This window comes from Palaemon carinicauda, chromosome 20 (genome assembly GCF_036898095.1).
Source record: "Palaemon carinicauda isolate YSFRI2023 chromosome 20, ASM3689809v2, whole genome shotgun sequence".
NCBI classification, from domain to species: domain Eukaryota; kingdom Metazoa; phylum Arthropoda; class Malacostraca; order Decapoda; family Palaemonidae; genus Palaemon; species Palaemon carinicauda.
In genome coordinates this window covers 116,303,776-116,327,817 of record NC_090744.1, presented here as the reverse complement: position 1 = coordinate 116,327,817, position 24,042 = coordinate 116,303,776, and the positions used below count along the sequence as shown (strand labels likewise).

Genomic DNA, 24,042 nt, shown 5'->3' with positions numbered 1-24,042 from the left:
ATCTGGTTGGAACCATATACCTATATGATGGTAAATAGATTGATATAAAATCCACAATCCTTCCTTTTCATTTAGGGGGGATGGGGGAGACTTCTTTAGATATGAAAAATAGAGCTCTAATCCAGTATATAACTATTCGACGGCTTTGTCCCAGAGAGGGAGGATGGAAAATTGAAGGAAAAGAGGCAGCCATTCTACTTTTCATTCAAGATCTACATCTACATGTTACCATCGATGTGATGCGTCCTGTCCCATGTGGGAGCTTGGCTGGTTACACAACTACATGAGCAGCCACCACACGGCCAAGCACAAAGGTATAAAGGCAATTGTAAGCATAATTCCGTAGGTAGAAGACCATATAGGTAGTCTGTGTTTTCCAGACTACAGTCTTCTTCATTTGGCTCACTGACAGATTTCTTATAAAAGTTATAGTGGAGCCTATACCACTGACTTTGTGAGCTTTGGTCCTTGCTGGTACAGTAGCTCAAACTCTCACTGGTCGAGGCTTTCTCTTTCAGGACAGTCTCAAAAAGCCAGAAAGAGATAGTGTTCCTTGACATGCCTTTCTTGGTCCTGTTAAGCCTGAGGCGTTGGGTTCTTTTCAGATAGCACTGCCGAGTCCTAACAGGACACAAAAGAATTTCTCAATCACCAATCTACAGGAGATGGTGGTCTTGAACTTGGGGTCATGGACAGCAAGGTTTGAGTTGTAGCCACGAATTCTGCCACAAACTGAAGGAAACCTCATTCTATCCCTCAGCGTGGGTAACTAAAGAGTCCCTGCAATTTGCCTCCCCTCTTTGCCATTGCTATGGCTAGCAAAAATTCAGTCTTGAAAGTCAGATCTCTGCCTGACTACTTCCTCAAAGCCTCATACAGGGTATGCGTAAGAGCCTGGAGGACTTGAGTCTCGTCCAACTCCAAGGGCCTGAGGTACTGGGGTTGGCAAGACTGCTTGAAGCTCGTAACGATCATAGACAACTCCCAAGAAGCAGAGAGGTCTAAAGTATACCCTTCAGTCGATACACCATCACCAACGCTGATCAGTAGATGTGACAGCCATGACTGAGAAGTGCTTCTCTTGGCAAAGGAAGATGAGGAAATATGCAATCTGGACTATTTTTGCTCCAACCATACAAGCATCTCTTACAAGACCAATCGCAGAAGATGACCCAATTTCCCAAATAGACAGCTGAAGAGGGCCGTTGCAGGTATCCAGACATCTCTGAAGTGCCTCATAAAAAGCCTTTTGCTCGGAAGAGATGCTGGATAACCTCTACCAACGAAGATCAAAGGACTTCTCGGACTAGTGGTACCGGTGAAGATGCGGCTGACAGATAGGAGTGGATCACTGGGGTAGTTCTCTGAGGACCTCAACTAGAAGAGGTAGCTGATTGAGAAAACCCTTGACAAAGGGCCATCTGGGAGCCACCAAGGTCACCATTAGTCCTGGCGTAATAGAAAACCTGTTGAATAACAATAATAGAAAAAGAAAATTAAAAAATCTGTTAAGGAGCTGACAGTACACATATACTCGTCAGCAGCCAAATCAAAAGCGAGCTACTCCAGCTGGGGAAAAGGGTAGGGCTTCTCGACCACACCTTCCACCAGCTGGTTAATCGCTCATTAACAATTCTGACGACAGTCTCCAGCTCGTGCTGAATCAATCTTCCTAACCAAAGGACGATGGTTCGTATATCGTGTAGGAACAAATACCGATTAGATCGACACCACCGCATTGCCAAGTCTCTTATTTTGTTAGGTCCAAGTACTTTTAAGAATTGAGCTACCTGCGAAGAAGTGGTGACAAACGAGCCACTACTCATGCAAATTCCAGATTCGTCATCTCTTAAAACACTGAACATAGACTCCAAACCAAACTTGCCTGAAAAGTATAATTTGTTAAAACTGGTTAAGATTTCCACAACTCACTTGTTCCACACACACATTAGTTAGACTTAAGATATCCTTTGTATGAATGCATGTTCATGATAAGTTAGAATAAAGGTTAGGATATTCATCTCCTATATGGTATCCTTGGCAAGTCCTTTGTAAATCTCTATCTAAACATAGATAATTTTTTTTTTATTAATGCAATGGTGATGCAGTATAGTAATAAGAATGCTTGTATCCTGTGATATGTAAAATATATAGATAACTCCAATATATATTAACCCTTTTACCCCCAAAGGACGTACTGGTACGTTTCACAAAAGCCATCCCTTTACCCCCATAGACGTACCGGTACGTCCTTGCAAAAAAATGCTATAAAATTTTTTTTTTCATATTTTTGATAATTTTTTGAGAAAATTCAGGTATTTTCCAAGAGAATGAGACCAACCTGACCTCTCTATGACAAAAATTAAGGCTGTTAGAGCAATTAAAAAAAAAAATATACTGTAAAATGTGCCGGGAAAAAAATAACCCCCTGGGGGTTAAGGGTTGGAAATTTCCAAATAGCCTGGGGGTAAAAGGATTAAACATCATCAATGATCTAATTTAATTTTATACCAACATTTGTATAATCAAGACAGAAGTTGATAATTTATCAATCTCTTTCCATGTCAGGCATTTTAAGATTTTATATAGAAAAACTACCACAGTACCAAACTTGAGAGGTACTTAACATTTCCTCTATACTGTACTACAGAATACAATAATGCATACATAAAAAAATTAGAATATTTCATAATTATAGATTGGTTAAAAGATGTTTTTGTTTGGCAATTTTAGTGGGTTAGGCTAATTACATAATCGCAAATGCATGGGTTAATTCTGTATATTAATATACAAGACTATCTTATTGGAAGAAGCAAATATATTCAGCCAATGGTCCCATCACTTTTGGCAAGAAAAATAAAAAGCTATCACTGCCATCAATCATTGGAAAGATGAAGAGAAATTTTTGCAAATCAATATTTTACACCTATGAAACAAATAGCTTCAAAAGAAGTGTAAACCCTAATAGTTTTACTCAACCCACTTCTTATAATTAGATTGTTTCACACACAAAATTGTTACTAACACTTCAGGCACTCTCTTAAACAAATATGGCAAATAGTACGACACATGCAGGGGGGAAATATCCAAGGCTAAGGTTTGGGAGATTCCTTTCCTAGCAAAAGTGTATTCACTTCATACATGATACTGATGCAATACTGAGCACACAAGGAAGGAGGCTGTACATATCTACAATGTCCATTTGGTATGAGTGAAAAAGATAAATGGATAAGTAAAAATATAGGACTTGTATTAAAAGAACGTAGAGAGGAGAGGTCCCCTTTTTTTGTTTCATTTGTTTGATGACGGCTACCTCCCAAAATTGGGGGAAGTGCCTTGGTATATGTATGGATGTATTAAAAGAAATTAATTTATTTTGTAAATAAAAAAATCTTTTGCTTCGCCCCAAAGCCATTACAGTACTCACATACATTCTAAGATTTAAATTAAGATGTGAAATGATAGAAAATGAATACTTTAAAAAGGGGACTGATACCTCCAGTACCCATGGAGAGACCTTGGGAATATATATAGATAATGAGTCACGTCTCTCAACCTACATGGAATAAGGAAAGCAAAAAACCTTGACATGTACAGTACTGTAAGTGTTAAGTTACTAAGCAATTTTATATTTATATCCCATAATTGGAGATCAATAATAAAGAAGATGTAGATAGTAAAGTAAGCACTGAACAGCACAAATCACTTATGTCAATAAGAGAGACTATTTCATAGCAACCATCTAAGACCTACAACAAAAAAGGATAAGACAGGGGGGAGGGTCGAAGCATCTGGATTCTATAGTTAGTGGAGAAGCAGAGACAATAATCGAACTTATACTTAAGAAAATATCTCATTACAATGCTAAACCAAACTCGGCTGAATCTCTCGTCAGGCTGGGAGGAGCGAAGAGAAGAAAAGTCCCTTTTTTATTTTTTTGATGTAGGCTACACCCAAAATTTGGGGACGTGTCTTGGTAGATAAATAGACAATGTTAAACCAGAGTAATTGTGCAAAACTCAGTTCTCAATGCGCTGGCCAGAATTCTAACTGGAAATTCAGGGAAGGTTTCACTGAGAGTAGACCCGAGATAACTTACAGGAGACCAGTAAAGGTCAAGAGACCTGTTCTTATGTCATCAGGAACAAGAATGAAGAGATTTAGATGGACATCATTGAACATTCCAAATGAACTTTCTATTTACCAAAGGTCTTAATGAAAGAACCTTGAGGTTCATATCGGTTGTGTGTGGATGACAAAATATTCTAAGCAATTACTAAGTATGAAAATGAGCATAAGGAGGACCCTGAGGAAATTATGATGATTCCTTCATGAAGTGTACTCTCTCCTAAAAACTGACAAGAGCAAGTGGTGTTGACAAATATATAAAGAATAACAGAAAATGCAATTCTTAGTGCTCAAATGTTTAAGAATGTCAGTTTAATTATGAAGCCAAAAGCAGTTTTTTATAAGAAGTGGAGGGTGGTAAAAAGCGTAAAAGAGAGAGAAAGCCAAAAGCCGTTTTTTATAAGAAGTGGAGGGTGGTAAAAAGCGTAAAAGAGAGAGAAAGCCAAAAGCAGTTTTTACAAGAAATTGTGGAGAGAGAGAGAGAGAGAGAGAGAGAGAGAGAGAGAGAGAGAGAGAGAGAGAGAGAGAGAGAGAGAGAGAGAGAGAGAGAGAGAGAGAGAGAGAGAGTGTGTGTGTGTGTGTGTTTAAATTTCTAATAACCTACACTGACATGAAGCTTAGAAGGACAACCTTGTTATATCAATTAGGTATGCTTTAGGTTACAAATTATGTTAATGAATGCATTAGAATATATCAAGCTACCAATTTAGTCTTCTCAAAAACCATGTACAGTACTGTATAATAATCTCTTAATCCTATGATTAAATAGGATTGTGTTTAAGAAATAGCAATTTCATTTCCCCTTAACACTACCGCTACCCATAATTACCGAACTACAAATAGGCCTAGTCCTAAGTTCAGCAGCTTCCCTGTTTCAAAGCATTTAAATGGTGTTATATATAAAACAGAACCAGTTTCCCAAGGATGCCTTTAAAAATAGTTCCATATCCATCAATCTATTGCAAGATAAAAACTGAGGATTACAGAAAGTTCTTACCTCCTTCAGAGAACTTTGCCAGCAGTTTTTCTCCGCCTTCCTTCCGACCATTGGCTTCCGATGCGCCGTAGGCACTGGCGAAGTGGAAATCGCCTGAGCCGTCCCACCACCCTTTCTCTTGAGCAAATTCTTTCAAGCCATCGCTCATTTTGTCTATTTTTGAACCAATACTCAACGCATTGCTAATATTTCTATAACCAGCTGAAAAGGGACATTTAAGTTTTAATTAGTACCTGGTACTGGAAATTTATGCAACAAAAAGCTACCCAGACTGTAAAATCAACTACGGCTAATATTTCAAAATGACAGGATACCTGTAGAGTTTGAAACCAAAAACAAACATTAGCAATTCCAACAAAAAAAATTAACAAACTCTTTTCAGTTTTAACCCTTTTACCCACAGACTATTTGGAACTTTCAAACCCTTAACCCCCAGGCGTTTTATATTTTTCAAGCACATTTTGCAATATATATTTTTTAAATTGCTATAACAGCTTTAATTTTCGTCATAGAGAGGTCAGGTTGGTCTCATTCATTTGGAAAATGCCTGAAGTTTATCATAAAGTTATCAAAAATATGCAAAAAAAATGTAAATAGCAGCTTTTTACAAGGACATACCAGTACGTCCATGGGGGCAAAGGGATGTGTTTTGTGAGACGTACCAGTACGTCCATTGGGGGTAAAAGGGTTAACATGGATATCCTGAATCCTATTGAATTATTCTCAAATACACATTACAGTACTATATTGTATTCCCTTACTTTTTATTTGTTCCGCAGCCCAGTGTTTCCCAGCAGTTTCCAAGATCCATGCTTCTTGAGGGTCACAGATTAGAAAACTATTGTGATATATAAGGCTAGTTTCAGTGTCAGAACAGGGGCCACCCTGACCATGCTCTTGCAACAGAGAGGTGATGACGTCCACGGCCATTTCTGCCGTGTTGCTTCTCTCCAGACCCAATCTGAAGAAGAAAATCTTGTTTCAAAGAGCAGAACAGGTAGCTATAACTAATTATTCTACCATCACCACCATCATTACCATAATATATTCTGTTGCAGCAAAAATCCTATCCATTTCAAAACCTTCACATAAAATGTGTCCATGTATACTGTAAAGAGAAAAGCTTCTAAAAAAAAATGGCTGACACAGATGAGAACTACTAACTAATGAAATATGCATAAATCACGACTAATATAATTACAAGTATTACATAATAAACTGTACCTAATTGAAGTCAACTATAGGGATACATAGCTAAATCTCAACTAAATGCTAAAACTAGCGAGTCTTAGTTATGAAATTGTGTCCATAAATGTTACTTAAGACCAAATTCAACAGTGTGTCCCAGAATTTAAAATTTGCCATCAACACAAGGATAGTTTGTTTACACTCATGGAGCGGTGTGTGGGAGTACGGCTTTGATGGAACCCTACTTTAAGAAATTCTTTGGAACCTGAGCCTTCAATATATGAATGATAGAGTAAGGGTAAGCTCAGTAGGTATCAATATCATTATAACTAGACCCAAAGATGATATGAGAAATATAAATATAAAAGTCAGAGCCACAAATACGATGATCTACTATGTATCTCCATCACATCAGTGCAGATAAGCATGTCCACAACCTTGGGTTGCTGGACGAAAGAGAGGCAGAGAAATAAAAGGGGGAATAATAGTCAAAACACTTAAACTTTAAGCAAAACATGAACCTTAGTTGAGATACATTTCTGTCAAAAAGAGCTCAGGTAGTTATACAATGTGCTGAATAGCAACATTGGGTCATAATAAAAAAAAATATATCCTCTGTGACTGTCCCCAGGCTGGGGAAGTCAGTTCAAGAGGAGGGGAGGACGTCAGTCCAATAAAATGAGGTCTGTACTTATCCTTAAGGACACAGACTAACCTAAGACTCCACTATCCATTGAAGTCACATTACCCAAATGCATCACTCTCTTCCAGCTACTTGCGATAGTGGGAGCTTTGATGAACCAGCCTCGGTGTCAGCTCCTTTTTTCCACCTACCTGGAAGGGCTTGGAAAATTCCAGGCCCTCTCTAGAAAAAAAAGACTACCAAGAAACAGTGAAATAAAGAAGCCTCAGATTGCCTATTCTCAACCGTGACCTTAAAGGTTTATAAGTCACTCATGAATGGAAGAGGCAAGGGACAAGGATATGGCCTAGAGACAGGATAATGGCTAGAGACTGACCGTATATACATATGATCAGTGCCCAAGCCCCTCTCCAGGAAGGGTCACATAATAGGCTGCCGACGACTTAACAGATAGGATCCCCCCATCCCTAGCTCACAAGGATGATGAGGTTGCAGACACTACTAAAAACTACTGAGCTAGATAGTCTCAAATTCTCATCTAACAGATTTCCAGGCAGGGACGTTTCCAGTAGGCTAGCGGGACGTTTCCAGTAGGCTAGCGGGACGTTTCCAGTAGGCTAGCGGGACGTTTCCAATAGGCTAGCGGGACGTTTCCAATAGGCTAGCGGGAGGTTTCCATTAGGCTAGCGGGAGGTTTCCAATAGGCTAGCGGGACGTTTCCAGTAGGCTGGCGGGACGTTTCCAGTAGGCTAGCGGGACGTTTCCAGTAGGCTAGCGGGACGTTTCCAATAGGCTAGCGGGACGTTTCCAGTAGGCTAGCGGGACGTTTCCAGTAGGCTAGCGGGACGTTTCCAGTAGGCTAGCGGGACGTTTCCAGTAGGCTAGCGGGACGTTTCCAATAGGCTAGCGGGACGTTTCCAATAGGCTAGCACAAGAAGGGTCCCAGCACCTACCCATTACAAAGGAAAAGAGTGCTCTTGATCAAAACCCCTTTTGGATAGGGACTGTCAACTATATCATGTCTCCTGAAGAAAAGGTTCACTCACTGGTCAGCAGACTAATCTGGGAAAAAGGTTAGTACCTTTCCTCCTAATGTTACCAACATTTTTAACTTTGCCTTTCTTGGACGACACCCGAAGAAAAGTCTGGTCCACCATCAGGCAGAGCCAGGGGTTCCAAGTATGATAATACTTGAATGAAACCCATAACAACTAACTCCATACAAAGGCTTAAGCAATGGAAAAGAATATCCCCTTTTTTAAGTCTCTCCAAAAGGAAGTTGTTCCTCAGTCTAAACAAGATGACAGTTCACCTGTAGAGAGCAGGCCTAGACATCCTCAGGAATGTAGTACTTATGCTGACATGCCAGAGGCAAGGAAAAAAACCTCACACAGCACATCCTGCACAAGAAGATACCAGAGCCCACGGTACTACTGGGTTGCTTTGCCAAAGGAGTTACATTCACAAATGAGGTTTATGGTCTTGAGAAAGTCCCTTTCAAATTCTGACTGTTGGAGTTCCACTGACAAAATACCAATAGGTCCTATTGGTAGAGAAGGGCATTTGCTAGAGTAGGGGGGAAGGACATACACGCCAAAGCTAGTGACTGCTCTACCATTGAAGGAGTTGCATGTCACAAAAGCCCAAATGAACAGGATGATTCCCTTTACTTCTAGTTCTAAAATCATTAAGAGAATATGGTTATATGTGATAGATGGGTTTATATGAATAACACTTTACAAATAACCCAGTATTAATAAGAAACAATACTGTAATTAATATAATAATAATATGTTATTTTCATTAGTAAAATAAATTTTTGAATATACTTACCCGATGACCATGTAGCTGTCAACTCCGTTGCCCGACAGAAATCTAAGGTCGGGATACGCCAGCGATCGCTATACAGGTGGGGGTGTACACAACAGCGCCATCTGTGAGCAGGTACTCAAGTACTTCTTGTCAACAAGAACTCAATTTTCTCCTCGGTCCACTGGTTCTCTATGGGGAGGAAGGGAGGGTCCTTAAATTCATGATCATCGGGTAAGTATATTCAAAAATTTATTTTACTAATGAAAATAACATTTTTCAATATTAATCTTACCCGATGATCATGTAGCTGATTCACACCCAGGGTGGTGGGTGGAGACCAGCATACATGTTAACATTAGAAGCTAAGTATCCCGTATTTCATTTTAGCAGTTATTCAAAATAACAAACATAAAATAAATAAGTACCTGGTAAGGAAGTCGACTTGAACCATTACTCTGCCTTTTTAAGTACGTCTTCCTTACTGAGCCTCGCGATCCTCTTAGGATGCTGAGCGACTCCTAGGTGCTGAAGTATGAAGGGCTGCAACCCATACTAAAGGACCTCATCACAACCTCTAATCTAGGCGCTTCTCAAGAAAGAATTTGACCACCCGCCAAATCAACCAGGATGCGAAAGGCTTCTTAGCCTTCCGTACAACCCAAAAACAACAATAAAAAGCATTTCAAGAGAAAGATTAAAAAAGGTTATGGGATTATGGGAATGTAGTGGTTGAGCCCTCACCTACTACTGCACTCGCTGCTACGAATGGTCCCAGGGTGTAGCAGTTCTCGTAAAGAGACTGGACATCTTTAAGGTAAAATGATGCGAACACTGACTTGCTTCTCCAATAGGTTGCATCCATTACACTCGGCAGAGAACGGTTCTGTTTGAAGGCCACTGAAGTAGCGACAGCTCTAACTTCATGTGTCCTTACCTTCAGCAAAGCATGGTCTTCCTCATTCAGATGAGAATGGGCTTCTCTAATCAAAAGTCTGATGTAATAAGAAACTGCGTTCTTCGACATCGGTAAAGAAGGTTTCTTAATAGAACACCATAAAGCTTGTGATTGTCCTCGTAATGGCTTTGTACGTCTTAAATAGTACTTAAGAGCTCTTACTGGGCATAGTACTCTCTCTTGTTCGTTTCCAACCAAACTGGACAGGCTTGGAATCTCGAACGATTTGGGCCAAGGACGAGAAGGGAGCTCGTTTTTAGCTAAAAAACCAAGCTGTAAGGAACATGTAGCCGTTTCAGATGTAAAACCTATGTTCCTGCTGAAGGCGTGTATCTCACTGACTCTTTTAGCTGTTGCTAAGCAAACGAGGAAAAGAGTCTTCAAAGTGAGATCTTTAAAAGAGGCTGATTGAAGCGGTTCGAACCTTGCTGACATCAGGAACCTTAAAACCACGTCTAAGTTCCAACCTGGTGTGGCTAACCGACGCTCCTTTGAGGTCTCAAAAGACTTAAGGAGGTCCTGTAGATCTTTGTTGGTGGAAAGATCTAAGCCTCTGTGGCGGAAGACTGCTGCCAACATGCTTCTGTAACCTTTGATCGTAGGAGCTGATAGGGATCTTACATTCCTTAGGTGTAAAAGGAAGTCAGCTAGCTGCGTTACAGAGGTACTGGTTGAGGAAACTGAATTCGCCTTGCACCAGCTTCGGAAGACTTCCCATTTTGACTGGTAGACCTTGAGAGTGGATGTCCTCCTTGCTCTGGCAATCGCTCTGGCTGCCTCCTTCGAAAAGCCTCTAGCTCTTGAGAGTCTTTCGATAGTCTGAAGGCAGTCAGACGAAGAGCGTGGAGGCTTGGGTGTACCTTCTTTACGTGCGGCTGACGCAGAAGGTCCACTCTTAGAGGAAGAGTCCTGGGAACGTCTACTAGCCATTGCAGTACCTCGGTGAACCATTCTCTCGCGGGCCAGAGGGGAGCAACCAACGTCAACCGTGTCCCTTCGTGAGAGGCGAACTTCTGCAGTACCTTGTTGACAATCTTGAACGGGGGGAACGCATACAGGTCTAGATGGGACCAATCCAGAAGAAAGGCATCTACGTGAACTGCTGCTGGGTCCGGAATCGGTGAGCAATAATTTGGGAGCCTCTTGGTCATCGAGGTAGCGAACAGATCTATGGTGGGCTGACCCCACAGGGCCCATAGTCTGCTGCAAACATTCTTGTGAAGGGTCCACTCTGTAGGGATGACCTGACCCTTCCGGCTGAGGCGGTCTGCCATGACATTCATATCGCCTTGAATGAACCTCGTTACAAGCGATATCTTTCGATCTCTTGACCAGGTGAGGAGGTCCCTTGCGATCTCGAACAACTTCCTCGAATGAGTACCTCCTTGCTTGGAGATGTACGCCAAGGCTGTAGTGTTGTCGGAGTTCACCTCCACCACCTTGCCTAGAAGGAGGGACTTGAAGCTTCTCAAGGCCAGATGAACTGCCAGTAGCTCCTTGCAGTTGATGTGAAGTGCTCTTTGATCCGGATTCCACGTGCCCGAGCATTCCCGACCGTCCAGTGTCGCACCCCAGCCCGTGTCCGATGCGTCCGAGAAGAGAAGGTGGTCGGGGGTCTGAACAGCCAGTGGTAGACCTTCCTTGAGAAGAATGCTGTTCTTCCACCAAGTCAGTGCAGACTTCATCTCTTCGGATATAGGAACTGAGACCGCTTCTAGCGTCATGTCCTTTCTCCAGTGAGCAGCTAGGTGATACTGAAGGGGTCGGAGGTGGAGTCTCCCTAACGCGATGAACTGGTCCAGCGATGAAAGCGTCCCTATTAGACTCATCCACTGTCTGACTGAACATCGGTTCCTTTTCAGCATGCTCTGGATGCATTCTTGGGCTTGACTGATTCTGGGGGCCGACGGAAAAGCCCGAAAAGCTCGACTCTGAATCTCCATACCTAGGTAGACTATAGTTTGGGATGGGACGAGTTGGGACTTTTCTATATTGACCAGGAGACCCAATTCCTTGGTCAGATCCATAGTCCATTTGAGATTCTCCAGACAGCGACGACTTGACGGAGCTCTTAAAAGCCAGTCGTCCAAATAGAGGGAGGCTCTGATGTCTGCCAAATGCAGGAATTTGGCAATATTCCTCATCAGTTTGGTAAACACTAGAGGTGCCGTGCTTAGGCCAAAGCACAGGGCTTGGAACTGGTAAACGACCTTTCCAAAGACGAACCTTAGGAAAGGTTGGGAGTCTGGATGGACGGGGACGTGAAAGTACGCGTCCTTTAGGTCCAACGAGACCATCCAGTCTTCCTTCCTGACCGATGCTAGCACCGACTTCGTCGTCTCCATGGTGAACGTCTGCTTGGTGACAAAGGCATTTAGAGCACTGACGTCCAGCACCGGTCTCCACCCTCCTGTGTTCTTCGCTACTAAGAAGAGACGGTTGTAGAAGCCCGGGGATTGATGGTCCCGGACTATGACTACCGCTCCCTTTTGTAGCAAGAGAGACACCTCTTGCTGAAAAGCTAGCCTCTTGTCCTCCTCTCTGTACCTGGGAGAGAGGTCGATGGGAGTAGTTGCTAGAGGGGGCTTGCGCAAGAATGGAATCCTGTACCCCTCTCTGAGCAACTTCACAGACTGTGCGTCTGCATCCCTGTTCTCCCAGGCCTGCCAGTAGTTCTTGAGCCTGGCTCCCACTGCTGTCTGGAGAGGTTGGCAGTCAGACTCTGCCTTTTGAGGACTTGGAACCCTTCTTCTTTTTGCCACGTTGACTATCGGCACGGGTACCTCCTCTGCTGGAGGTTCTGCCACGAAAGGGCGGAATGAACCTAGACGCTGGTGTGTCCATCCTAGGTCTAGGCACGGAAGGTAAAGCTGTGACTTTACGTGCGGATGACGCCACCAGGTCATGGGTATCCTTCTGGATCAACGAGGCGGCAATCCCCTTGATCAGCTCTTCAGGAAAGAGACACTTGAAAAGCGGAGCAAACATCAACTCTGACTTCTGACATGGTGTGATCCCCGCCGACAAGAAGGAGCAAAGGTGATCTCGCTTCTTAAGAACTCCAGACACGTACGAAGCCGCAAGCTCGCCAGACCCATCCCGAATGGCTTTGTCCATGCATGACATGATGAGCATGGCAGAGTCCTTATCCGAAGGGGAGGTCTTTCTGCTTAACGCTCCCAAACACCAGTCCAGGAAGTTGAAGATCTCAAACGCACGAAAAACTCCCTTCAAAAGATGGTCCATGTCCGAAAAGGTCCAGCAAATCTTGGAGTGTCTCATAGCCAGTCTGCGGGGAGAGTCTACCAGACTTGAGAAGTCGCCCTGGGCAGAGGCAGGAACTCCCAAGCCGGGATCTTCTCCCGTGGCATACCAGACGCTAGATTTGGAAGCAAGCTTGGTCGGTGGAAAGATGAAGGATGTCTTCCCAAGTTGCTTCTTGGACTGCAACCACTCTCCCAGTACCCTTAAAGCTCTCTTGGATGAGCGCGCGAGTACGAGCTTCGTAAAGGCAGGAGCTGCTGACTGCATGCCTAAAGCGAACTCAGAGGGAGGTGAGCGCGGGGTTGCAGACACAAACTGGTCCGGATACAACTCCTTAAACAGGGCAAGGACTTTCCTAAAGTCTAAGGAGGGAGGCGTAGTCTTGGGTTCCTCTATGTCGGAGTGTTGATCGTCCAAATGCGCAGCTTCGTCGTCATCAGAGACTCCTTCATCCGAATGCTGAGGAGGAAGCGGCAAATGAGGAGAAGAAAGCTGAACGGCGGAATCCGGCAGCACGGGTGCATGCGTAGCTGCACTGGATCCAACATCATGCCGCTGCTGGTCAGTCTGAGAGCTGGCAACAACAAAAGCGGAGTGATGGTGCGTGGTGGGGACTGCCGTGGGTTGCGGAGACTGCCGCATTGCGTCAAAACACGGCAGCTTGACAGCACCTTCCCACTGCTGATGCGGTAGCTCACGCATGTCAACGGAGGGTGCCGCACGTCGGCTAACGTCAACATGCGTCTGGCAGAGTCGACTGCGCATCGGTGGTGGAGCTCTCACAGCCGGAGTGTGGGAGCAGGCAGCCGCAGTGTCTGCTGAGCGCACAACCGTGGCAGGTTGTAGGTTAACAGGTGCAGTGTCAACCTTCTCAGCACGATACTCCTGCATGAATGAAGCTAGCCGAGTCTGCATAGACTGCAGCATAGACCACTTAGGGTCTACAGCGGTTGGTGCGGCAACAGACGGAGTGATTGCCTGCTGCGGAACCACTCTACCTCTCTTGGGAGGTGTGCAGTCTTCGGAAGACTGTGGCGAGTCCGAACTGACCCAGTGGCTACACCTGGGCCGTTGGACGCGCTCGGAAGGGACCTTGCGCTTGAGAGGTCGTGAGACCTTGGTCCAGCGTTTCTGCCGAGAAACTTCCACAGACGAGGAATGAATGGGCTCACTCGTCTGTTTGTGGATGGGACGATCTCTGCAAGATACGTCCGCAACCACTGAGGGTACATCTGTACGCTGATCAAGGCCTGTCGAACCCTTTGGTCCTTCGACATTGCTTCTCCCCTGGGCTTGGGAGCTTGCAAGAGGTCCCAGACTGGGAGGACGACTGGCACGAACAGATGCACCCTCATGCGTAACACTGACACTGACACTTTTCACCGCACTTGCACTCACTACACTTCCCACTGCACTTTTCTCCTTCAACTCTTTGACATCGGCCAAGAGTTGATTGCGGTCATAGCTAATGACTCCACTCTGTCACCAAGAGCCTGAATGGCACGCATCATGTCCGCCATCGAGGGTTGCTGAGAGCTAGTAGAAGGGTCGGGAGTCACCACTACAGGGGAAGGAATAGGTTGAGGGGCATGGGGAGAGGAAAAATCAAAAGAGCGAGACGAACTCCTCCTGATCCTATCCTTCTCTAGCCTACGTGCATTCTTAAGGAATTCATTAAAATCGAATTCCGAAAGCCCAGCGCATTCCTCACATCGATCTTCCAATTGACAGGATTTACCCCTACAATTGGAACAAACGGTGTGAGGATCTATAGAGGCCTTCGGAAGACGCCTAGAACAGTCCCTAGCGCTACACTGCCTGTACTTGGGGACTTGAGTATGGTCAGACATCTTGAATTAGCCAAAGGGGGGAATCCAAAATCTATCCAAGTCGTCAACAAATGATCCAAATCTAATCAAAAAAGCTTGATAAGGTAATGATAATAACTCCTGTACAGCGAAAGCTAATATCTAGAGAGAATACATCACCAAATAGCGTGAAATCAACTCCAGAAACAACAGCGTATCAAGTAGGTCTTGCCGGTGGCACGACAGAGAGAAAATTGGTTCTTGTTGACAAGAAGTACCTGAGTACCTACTCGACAGATGGCGCTGTTGTTGTACACCCCCACCTGTATAGCGATCGCTGGCGTATCCCGACCGTAGGTTTTTTCTGTCGGGCAACAGAGTTGCAGCTACATGATCACCGGGTAAGATTAATATTGAAAATAATAATACTGTAATTAATATAATAATAATAATAATAATAATAATAATAATAATAATAATAGTAGTAGTGTAGAAAGACTCTAACCTTTTGCAGTTATGGGATTAAAACTCATGAGACTGAAACTGTGCTTAAAATCAACTCCAAAAGGTTAGGTTAGCTCCCATTCAGGAATTTTCAACAGTAAATATAACCTCTATAACTACATTCCAATAAAGCATACAGTATTTGAACTACAGTGCATTTACTACACCTTAAAAGTAGTTCTTGTAAACTGATTTTTCTACATAAATAGCAATGCAACAGTAACATCGAAACTAATCGCACTCACCTCACAAGATCCATTCCTAATAGTCTTTCAGTGCTATCTTCATTGCTTTCCAACTTAGTCCACACCGCTTCATTACCGATACAAACATTGTGTTCGTTAGCACCCATCTCAGCGCCCCACATCCACGATGGCTTACTTAAAATAACTGCGTGTGTGTGCCCTACCTGATCAATCTCTATATAGGTACACTGGAAAAAAAAGAAAGAAAATCATCAATGAAATGTAAAAATATAGCAGCGCTTCTTAAAAGTAAAGTAGCACCAAGCAACTAGCATTTTTTTACCAGCAACAAAAACTTAAAAACTAGTGGTTTCCATCTAATGAGGAAGCTATTAACCCTTTTACCCCCAAAGGACGTACTGGTACGTTTCACAAAAGCCATCCCTTTATCCCCATGGACGTACCGGTACGTCCTCGCAAAAAAAGGCAATAAATTTTTTTTTTTTTCATATTTTTGATAATTTTTTGAAAAAATTCAGGCATTTTCCAAGAGAATGAGACCAACCTGACCTCTCTGACAAAAATTAAGGCTGTTAGAGCAATTTAAAGAAAATATACTACAAAATGTGTTGGGAAAAAAATAACCCCCTGGGGGTTAAGGGTTGGAAATTTCCAAAGAGCCTGGGGGTAAAAGGGTTAAATTTCAATCCTTTTCCTGAGCAATGATCCATGACTAGAGAGTAGGGTTCCCCTGCTGTATAAGACCAGAAAAACAGCCCTTAAAGTATGTAAATCTATATTCTAGCTCGTTTTATTGAAGAATGAGTGTACCCAGCAAATATCTGCAACTAACCAGTAAATCTTAATAATTTAATTAATTTAACTGAATTGTGAGTCTGTCTGTCTCAATGAATAGCAACTAGTAAGCAAATCCTTACATTTCAACTTGCTTTCCTCGAGTGAATCTGCCTAGTCGTGATCCACAACTAGCAATCAAGACTTTAAATTTTAACCATTATTCAGTGGAGTAAGCCTGTTTAGTAATGATACACAACTAGCAAGTAGTTTTTGACGTTAATAGTTTATATAGGACATATCTGTTTTGAAGCTGTTACTGTTTTTAGAATGATATACTGTTAATTTATTCTCATCATTTATTTATTTCCTAATTTCCTTTCCTCACTGGGCTATTTTTCCCTGTTGGAGCCCTTGGGCTTATAGCATCTTGCTTTTCCAACTAGGGTTGTAGCTTGGCTAGTAATAATAATAATAATAAAGCTTTAAATTTGCACCATTATTCAGTAGAGTAAGCTTGTCTACCAGTGATCGACAACTAGCTATTCTACATTTCAGCTGGTTTTCTTCAAGAATGAGACTGTCTGGTGATGCTCTGCAACTATCAAGTAAACTTTTACATTTTAACTTCATTTCTTAAAAAGTAACCTTGTCTAGCAGTACAGTAATCCACAATTAGCAAAGAAATTACTCAAACTTTAACTCACATGCAGCCCCGAGACTATATAATAAGCTCCCACGAAACATTCGAATGACTGAAGACATTAAGCCTTTTAAGGGGAAACTGAAGACTTTCCTATTTCATGAGCCTTTTGACAGTGACGATTTAACAGTAAATGAACAATACGCGATATGAAACGTTGAATACTCTGAACGAACACGGTAAAACGACAGTGTTGGTCCTGTAGATAGTGGGGTTCCCCTGCTGTATGGGACCGGAAAAGCAGCCATCAAAGTAAATTAAGTAAAGAAGAGTAAGCCTGTCTAGCAACGATTCACAGCTAGCAAGCAAGTCTTTGAATTTCAACTCTCCATTCTTAAGGATTGAATCTTTATAGAAATGATCCAACATGTCTTTACATTCTAACTTGTTTTTCCTAGAGGGTGAGCCTGTCTAGCATCAATAACTAGCAAATTACTCTTCATACTATACCTTACACGTTCTCCAAAGGAGTAAGCCTGCCTAGCAATGATCTGAAACTTGCTTGAGGGTACACTCAGGCACACTATTCTATCTGATTTCTCTTCCTCTTATTTTGTTAAAAGTTTTTTTAGTTTATACAGGAAATATTTATTTTAATGTTGTTACTCTTCTTAAAATATTTCATTTTTCCTTCTTTCCTTTCCTCACTGGGCTATTTTTCCTGTTGGGGCCCCTGGGCTTATAGAATTCTGCTTTTCCAACTAGGGTTGTAGCTTAGCAAGAAGTAATAATTATAATAATAATAATAATGATAATAATAATAATAATAATAATAACAATAATAATAATATGCGAATCTTTACATTTTCTTAAGAGCGTAAACTTGTCCATCAATCCAGCCCTTCTAGTAAAGTTTTTACTTCATTTTGCTTTATCATTTTTCTTATTTAAGCAGAAATAAATAACCCGTTTCACTCAAATAAAAGGAAAACTTACGATACTTGTAAAAGCAAACTCTGTAGCATACACGAACCAGATTTAATGTAGTAATTTATTACCGTCTTCATAAATTCATGAGTCCCCATCATCAAATATCTTACCTGGAGTTTAGATCCCTCTTCATTCTTCATTTGTGGGCGATATATAATTTCCTGAACTTCTTCGCTTGGCCTGTCTGAATTCTTGCCAAAGACGACATGGCCACCTTTCGTACAGTCCCCAAGAACCACAAACGTGTCGCAAGAATTGGGTGGAGGTCGAGGAGACATCTGGAAAGTAAAACGCAGTTTTGAAATTGCAATACATTACATAAAAACTCTTCTGTAGGCTGTGTATATATACTGATTTAGCCCTTTAAGTTTTTCTGGTTCATTTGTATTGCAACTACACTGTAAAATAACTTTATATATACTGTAAGGGATTTTGACGAAGGAAAAATCTATTTCTGGGCGAGGAACCTGTGTCGCCCAGTGAAATGCTCCTCTAGCACCATTTCTAAGGCATAAATACTGCTAAATATACCAGGGAAGAAAAAAAAAAAAAAAAGATGCATGGAAAATTTATCCTTCCTATTTTTCAACAAATTCCTAGGAAATTTCCATATTTATTAACCCTTTTACCCCCAAAAGGACGTATGGTAAGTTTCACAAAAGCCATCCCTTTACCCCCATGGACGTACCGGTACGTCCTTGCAAAAAAATGCTATAATTTTTTTTTTTTCATATTTTTTATAATTTTTTGAGAAAATTCAGGCATTTTCCAAGAGAATGAGACCAACCTGACCTCGCTATGACAAAAATTAAGGCTGTTAGAGCAATTTTTAAAAAATATACTGCAAAATGTGCTGGGAAAAAAATAACCCCCTGGGGGTTAAGGGTTTCAAATTTCCAAATAGCCTGGGGGTAAAAGGGTTAAAATTAAATATATCGGTGTATTGTTACTAAAAATCTAATTTAACAAGAGAAAAACTAAAGTAATTCTTCAACTGCTGATATTGAAGATGAATACCATGTATAGAAAACTTCCACATTAACCACTTTACATAAACACAAGAATCCGCTGATTAAATTATAGCGATTTTATTGCTCTTTCCAACAATGTCTTTGGATTTGAAATACAGTATCTTTGAAGATAATGGAGAAAAGTTGTTTTGAATATCAATAACTATAATGTCGAGATATCGGCCCTCAAAGTTTTGCAACAAGAATACGAAGAGAAACATATCACAATATTTGCATTTAATATTATTTCCATTGTCAATGATAATTACAAACTATTCTCAATTACTTTGAAAATAACTAAACTTAATATCACAAATTTTTAAGTAATTTGTATTTTTCCTAACATACTTACCTAGAACTACCTTCTTAGGAGTTACTGGTTAACTCTACCTAACCGACCAGCTTTTTGTATAGTTTACCCTCTTCTACGGGGTCAACCTCTGGCAGTGTGGTACGTGCCCTGAGGTGACCCGGGGTCGGGAAGCGTGCTAGCTCAGGTCGAATCGCCAGTAAGTTTCTGGTCGCGACGTGATCAACATCTCGCCGCGCTCTCTGCTAATTACCGCATACACGGCCCAAATCACCCAGACCCCTCGCATCCCAAGGGAGTACTATTCATTCAAGGTGAGGGTATCAGGTGGTGCCACCTCCCACTTTGTTGCTTAGTACAGTCTTACAAGAGCTATCTTTTCCCTATACTTAAGATATGATTCTTCTTTTGCTTTTACACATAAGGATACCACTACAGTTCATCATCATCATCTCCTCCTACGCCTATTGAAGCAAAGAGCCTCAGTTAGATTTTGCCAGTCGTCTCTATCTTGAGCTATCCAATACTTCTCCATTCATTATCTCCTACTCTGCACTTCATAGTCCTCAGCCATGTAGGCATGGGTCTTTCAACTCTTCTAGTCCCTTGTGGAACCCAGCTGAACGTTTAGTCCCTTGTGGAACCCAGCTGAACGTTTATTCCCTTGTGGAGTCCTGAGTCCCTAGCACTATAAATAGCAAGAAAAGTGAGACTACACCAAGAGCATAAGGCTCAAGAATTCTTTACACTAATGGTTCCTGGTATTCACTGAGACAATGAAAGTATTGAGCTGCCAAACATACTATTTATAGTGTGATATTTTTCCCTATTCTATAAGAATAGCGTACTTATCACAGGCTACCGTGAGTTCGAGTACATGGTGTCGCATAACTATGATGACCCCTGTAGTACCATACACCTCTAGCACAAAAAAATGCAATAACCTTGTTAATTATGGCAGAATTAGTACGATACTTTCTCAAGAGACTCTTTAGATATGGTGCAGTTCAGTGTCAAAGATTCATGATTTTTGATATCCCAAAGTATATGCATAAAAATTAGCACAGGACGATTAAAATTGTGGTCAGGAAGCCGTTTCCAAATGTACACACACACAAACAGGGGGTTAAACATAACCTTCCAACTTCGCTGGGTGGAGATACTGAAGGTTAAATTCATTTTCAAAACACCGTCCCATATATGACATAACACTTACTTGTTTTTTTTATCAGGGATCTATCACGATTTAAAACTAAACTTATCATCTTTTAACCTAAACAATTCAGGCTTATATTCCCTATGCTTACATGACTAGATTGGAATGATGTGATAGCAATGATTGTTCATCTTTATTTCTTGATTGTTCATCATCTTTATTTCTTAATTAACAAAAACCATTCTATAAAAGTGGTAATGCTGAAAAGCTCTACGATTTGCAAGTTTTGGATGAGCTTCACTCTAAGCCAGCCCTTTAAAAGTAGTGTTTAATTTGAATTGCGTACTAACAAATCAATTTGGAACTCTGAAACTGGGGTATATGTGGCTGGTCGGGACAGGTGTAAACTTTCTCATTAGTCGTCAAATTGATTTTCTTTATTTTGACATTGATGATCAAACAGTAAGTGAATAATACGCATTGTGAAATGTTAAATGCTCCCCAAAGAATATCATAAAACGACCGTGGATGTCCTGTAGAGAGTAGGGTTCCCCTGCTGTATAGTACAAAATAATCAGCCCTTAAAATAAAGTATTGGAAAAAGGTGGTTTATCTTGATCTAAAAGACAATGTCATGAAGCTAGTTTAACGTTTTACAATATGTTATGATTTAGTGTTATCTTGTCAGGGGTGACCCTTTAAATATGAGAACGACCTAGGATTCCCCTGCTGTACAGGACCAGATGATCAGCCCTTAACCCTTTTACCCCCGGGGTATTTGGAAATTTCCATCCCTTAACCCCCAGGGGGTTATTTTTTTCCCAGCACATTTTGCAGTATATATTTTTTTAAATTGCTCTAACAGCCTTAATTTTTGTCATAGAGAGGTCAGGTTGGTCTCATTCTCTTGGAAAATGTCTGAATTTTCTCAAAAAATTATCAAAAAATATGAAAAACATTTTTATAGCATTTTTTTTGCAAGGACGTACCGGTACGTCCATGGGGGTAAAGGGATGGCTTTTATGAAACGTACCAGTACGTCCTTTGGGGGTAAAAGGGTTAAAATAAAGTAAAATAAAGTATTGGGAAAAGGTTGTTTATCTTGATCTAAAAGACAATGTCATGAAGCGAGTTTAACATTTTATGAAATGTTATGATTTAGTGTTACTGTATCTCGTCAGGGGTGACCCTTTGAAAATAATGAGAACAACCCATATTAGATGGACATTAAGAATAACGGAATGGGTCCCTAGAGATTCAAATTGGCAGAAGAGGAAAAAGAAAACAATGGATTGACAAACTAAGAAAGTTTGCGGGTATAAACTGGCATAGAGAGACCATAAACAGATGCAAGAGGAAGGACATGTCTAAGACCCCTGTCCTGTACTTTACTTTGCTTGTTTTGGGTTTAAATCCAACCCTCCACTGAAGTCGAGTGAACTACTTCTCGGGCGGGTCCATATTAATCATCTAACGAAACATTTTCATTATAACTTATACAATTCCTTGATTGTAGCATCTTCCAAATCATATGATCTTGTGAAAAGTAATGTCTTTAGTTTATTCTTAAATTCAATTGCTCCCTTTAGGTCCTTCATTTCAGTTGGCAATTTATTATAATGTCTAGGCGCACAGTAGCTAAAAGCCCTTTCACCAAATTTACTATTTGTTCTTGGTTCAGATAACCTATGTTTGTCAGTCATGTGTCTTATGTTAACATTTGTTTCTAGTTCTAGTTTGTTTAGGCATTCTTTTAGATATTTTGAGTTCAGTATCTTAAACGTTAGTAAGAGTAGCTTGTATTCAATTCTCGCTTTTACCGGCAGCCAGTGTAATTTAATTAGTGCAGGAGTAACTCTTTCCCTATTGTGCAGCCCTTTTACTAATCTAGCGGCTCTGTTTCGTACTCTCTGAACTAGTTACTTGGGAAGCAAGCACAGGGATTTGACTTAGTCTTGTGTTAAGCTAAGGGTCAGGCGGTCTATGCCAGCCGCAGTAGGTAAGGACATGGCTCCTACGTTAGGTTAGGTAGGGAGGGGAACCTTAGATTAAGTTTATGTACTTGTTGACATTTTCATTACTGAATTACCAACCCGGTCTGTACCAACCAACCACAAAGGCTCCAATAAATCCAATAAACTAATTGATTTGATATAATGAAACAGCATGATCATACTGCCTTAGTTGATAACCCCTACAGGTACTATGTCCTGAATTCAAGATCAAAGTTCATGCCTAAAAAGATGAAATAAAAAAATATATATCAAAGGTATGCTTTAAAAATCTACATATGTCTTTAACTATTGGATCATTTTGATAGATTGTAAAATATATTAGTCCAAACTATAATATTCTCTTCGTTACTCGAGTCACTCCCCATTCGACCCTCTGATCAATCATGCATAGCCTTCCTTATAGGACATAGCAAACTGAATCCTACAAATTAAAACTTTCCCTGGAAAAGGACTTTCTGCTGATCCTTCCCTGTCCATAAATAAAATGTCAAATATACAGTAATCCTTTAGCCTTTCATGTTAAGGCAGAAAATTCTGATCAATCATGCATAGCCTTCCTTATAGGACATAGCAAACTGAATCCTACAAATTAAAACTTTCCCTGGAAAAGGACATTCTGCTGATCCTTCCCTGTCCATAAATAAAATGTGAAATATACAGTAATCCTTTAGCCTTTTATGTAGGACACAGAAAACTAAATCCTACTAAATAAAACTTTCCCTGGAAAAGGACTTTCTGTTGATCCTTCGCTGTCCATAAATAAAATGTGAAATATACAGTAATCCTTTAGCCTTTTATGTAGGACACAGAAAACTAAATCCTACTAAATAAAACTTTCCCTGGAAAAGGACTTTCTGTTGATCCTTCCCTGTCCATAAATAAAATGTCAAATATACAGTAATCCTTTAGCCTTTTATGTAGGACACAGAAAACTAAATCCTACTAAATAAAACTTTCCCTGGAAAAGGACTTTCTGTTGATCCTTCCCTGTCCATAAATAAAATGTGAAATATACAGTAATCCTTTAGCCTTTTATGTAGGACACAGAAAACTAAATCCTACTAAACAAAACTTTCCCTGGAAAAGGACATTCTGCTGATCCTTCCCTGTCCATAAATAAAATGTCAAATATACAGTAATCCTTTAATCCTTTCGCCTTTCATGTTAAGGCAGAAAATACATTCATAATAAATGAATAACCTTGGGACATAGCATAGCATGACCACTCCCTCCCACTGCATTTCCGTAAGCAATAACTACCGTAGTTAATGTCCCAAACTCATTACTTAAAGTGTCCTAGTTTTAAATGTAACCCTTCATGAAATATTAGTGTGGGGAACTTCCTTTTTTGGTCATTATAATAGATTTATTCATGTCAGATACACGCTAAGTTAGCTGTCAAAAACAGTTATATTATCCCTACTCCAGGGCCCCATGCTATTCGCTATAAATAAGCTCTATATTTCGGTTAAATTTATTCTCATGGTGAAATTAAATATGTTAAAATATTACTAAGAACCTATTTAAGCATCCAGAGAGATATTAGAATTATTAAATCAAGGATAACTCAGGGAAAACATAAAACGCTAACGTAAACGTCCAAGAGGATGGCATCTCTTGTCTTCCCCTGTGTCCCTAG

The 24,042-nt window shown here is 40.9% G+C and overlaps 1 protein-coding gene across 3 annotated transcripts in view; it reads right to left on the bottom strand.

The window, feature by feature from the left end:
* The window catches only part of LOC137614420 (secernin-3), a 58,362-nt gene that overhangs the window by 34,032 nt on the left and 288 nt on the right, over nt 1-24,042 (bottom strand). For 2 of the 3 annotated variants that reach the window (XM_068344227.1, XM_068344228.1), the window contains exons 2-5: nt 18,023-18,190; nt 15,545-15,732; nt 5,887-6,086; nt 5,126-5,326 (exon numbers count right to left, since the gene is read on the bottom strand). In XM_068344227.1, the coding sequence (XP_068200328.1) occupies nt 5,126-5,326; nt 5,887-6,086; nt 15,545-15,732; nt 18,023-18,190 (757 nt within the window). Of the gene's footprint in view, nt 1-1,790; nt 1,886-5,125; nt 5,327-5,886; nt 6,087-15,544; nt 15,733-18,022; nt 18,191-24,042 lie in introns of all 3 variants that reach the window. The other variant, XM_068344229.1, reaches the window with a different exon arrangement.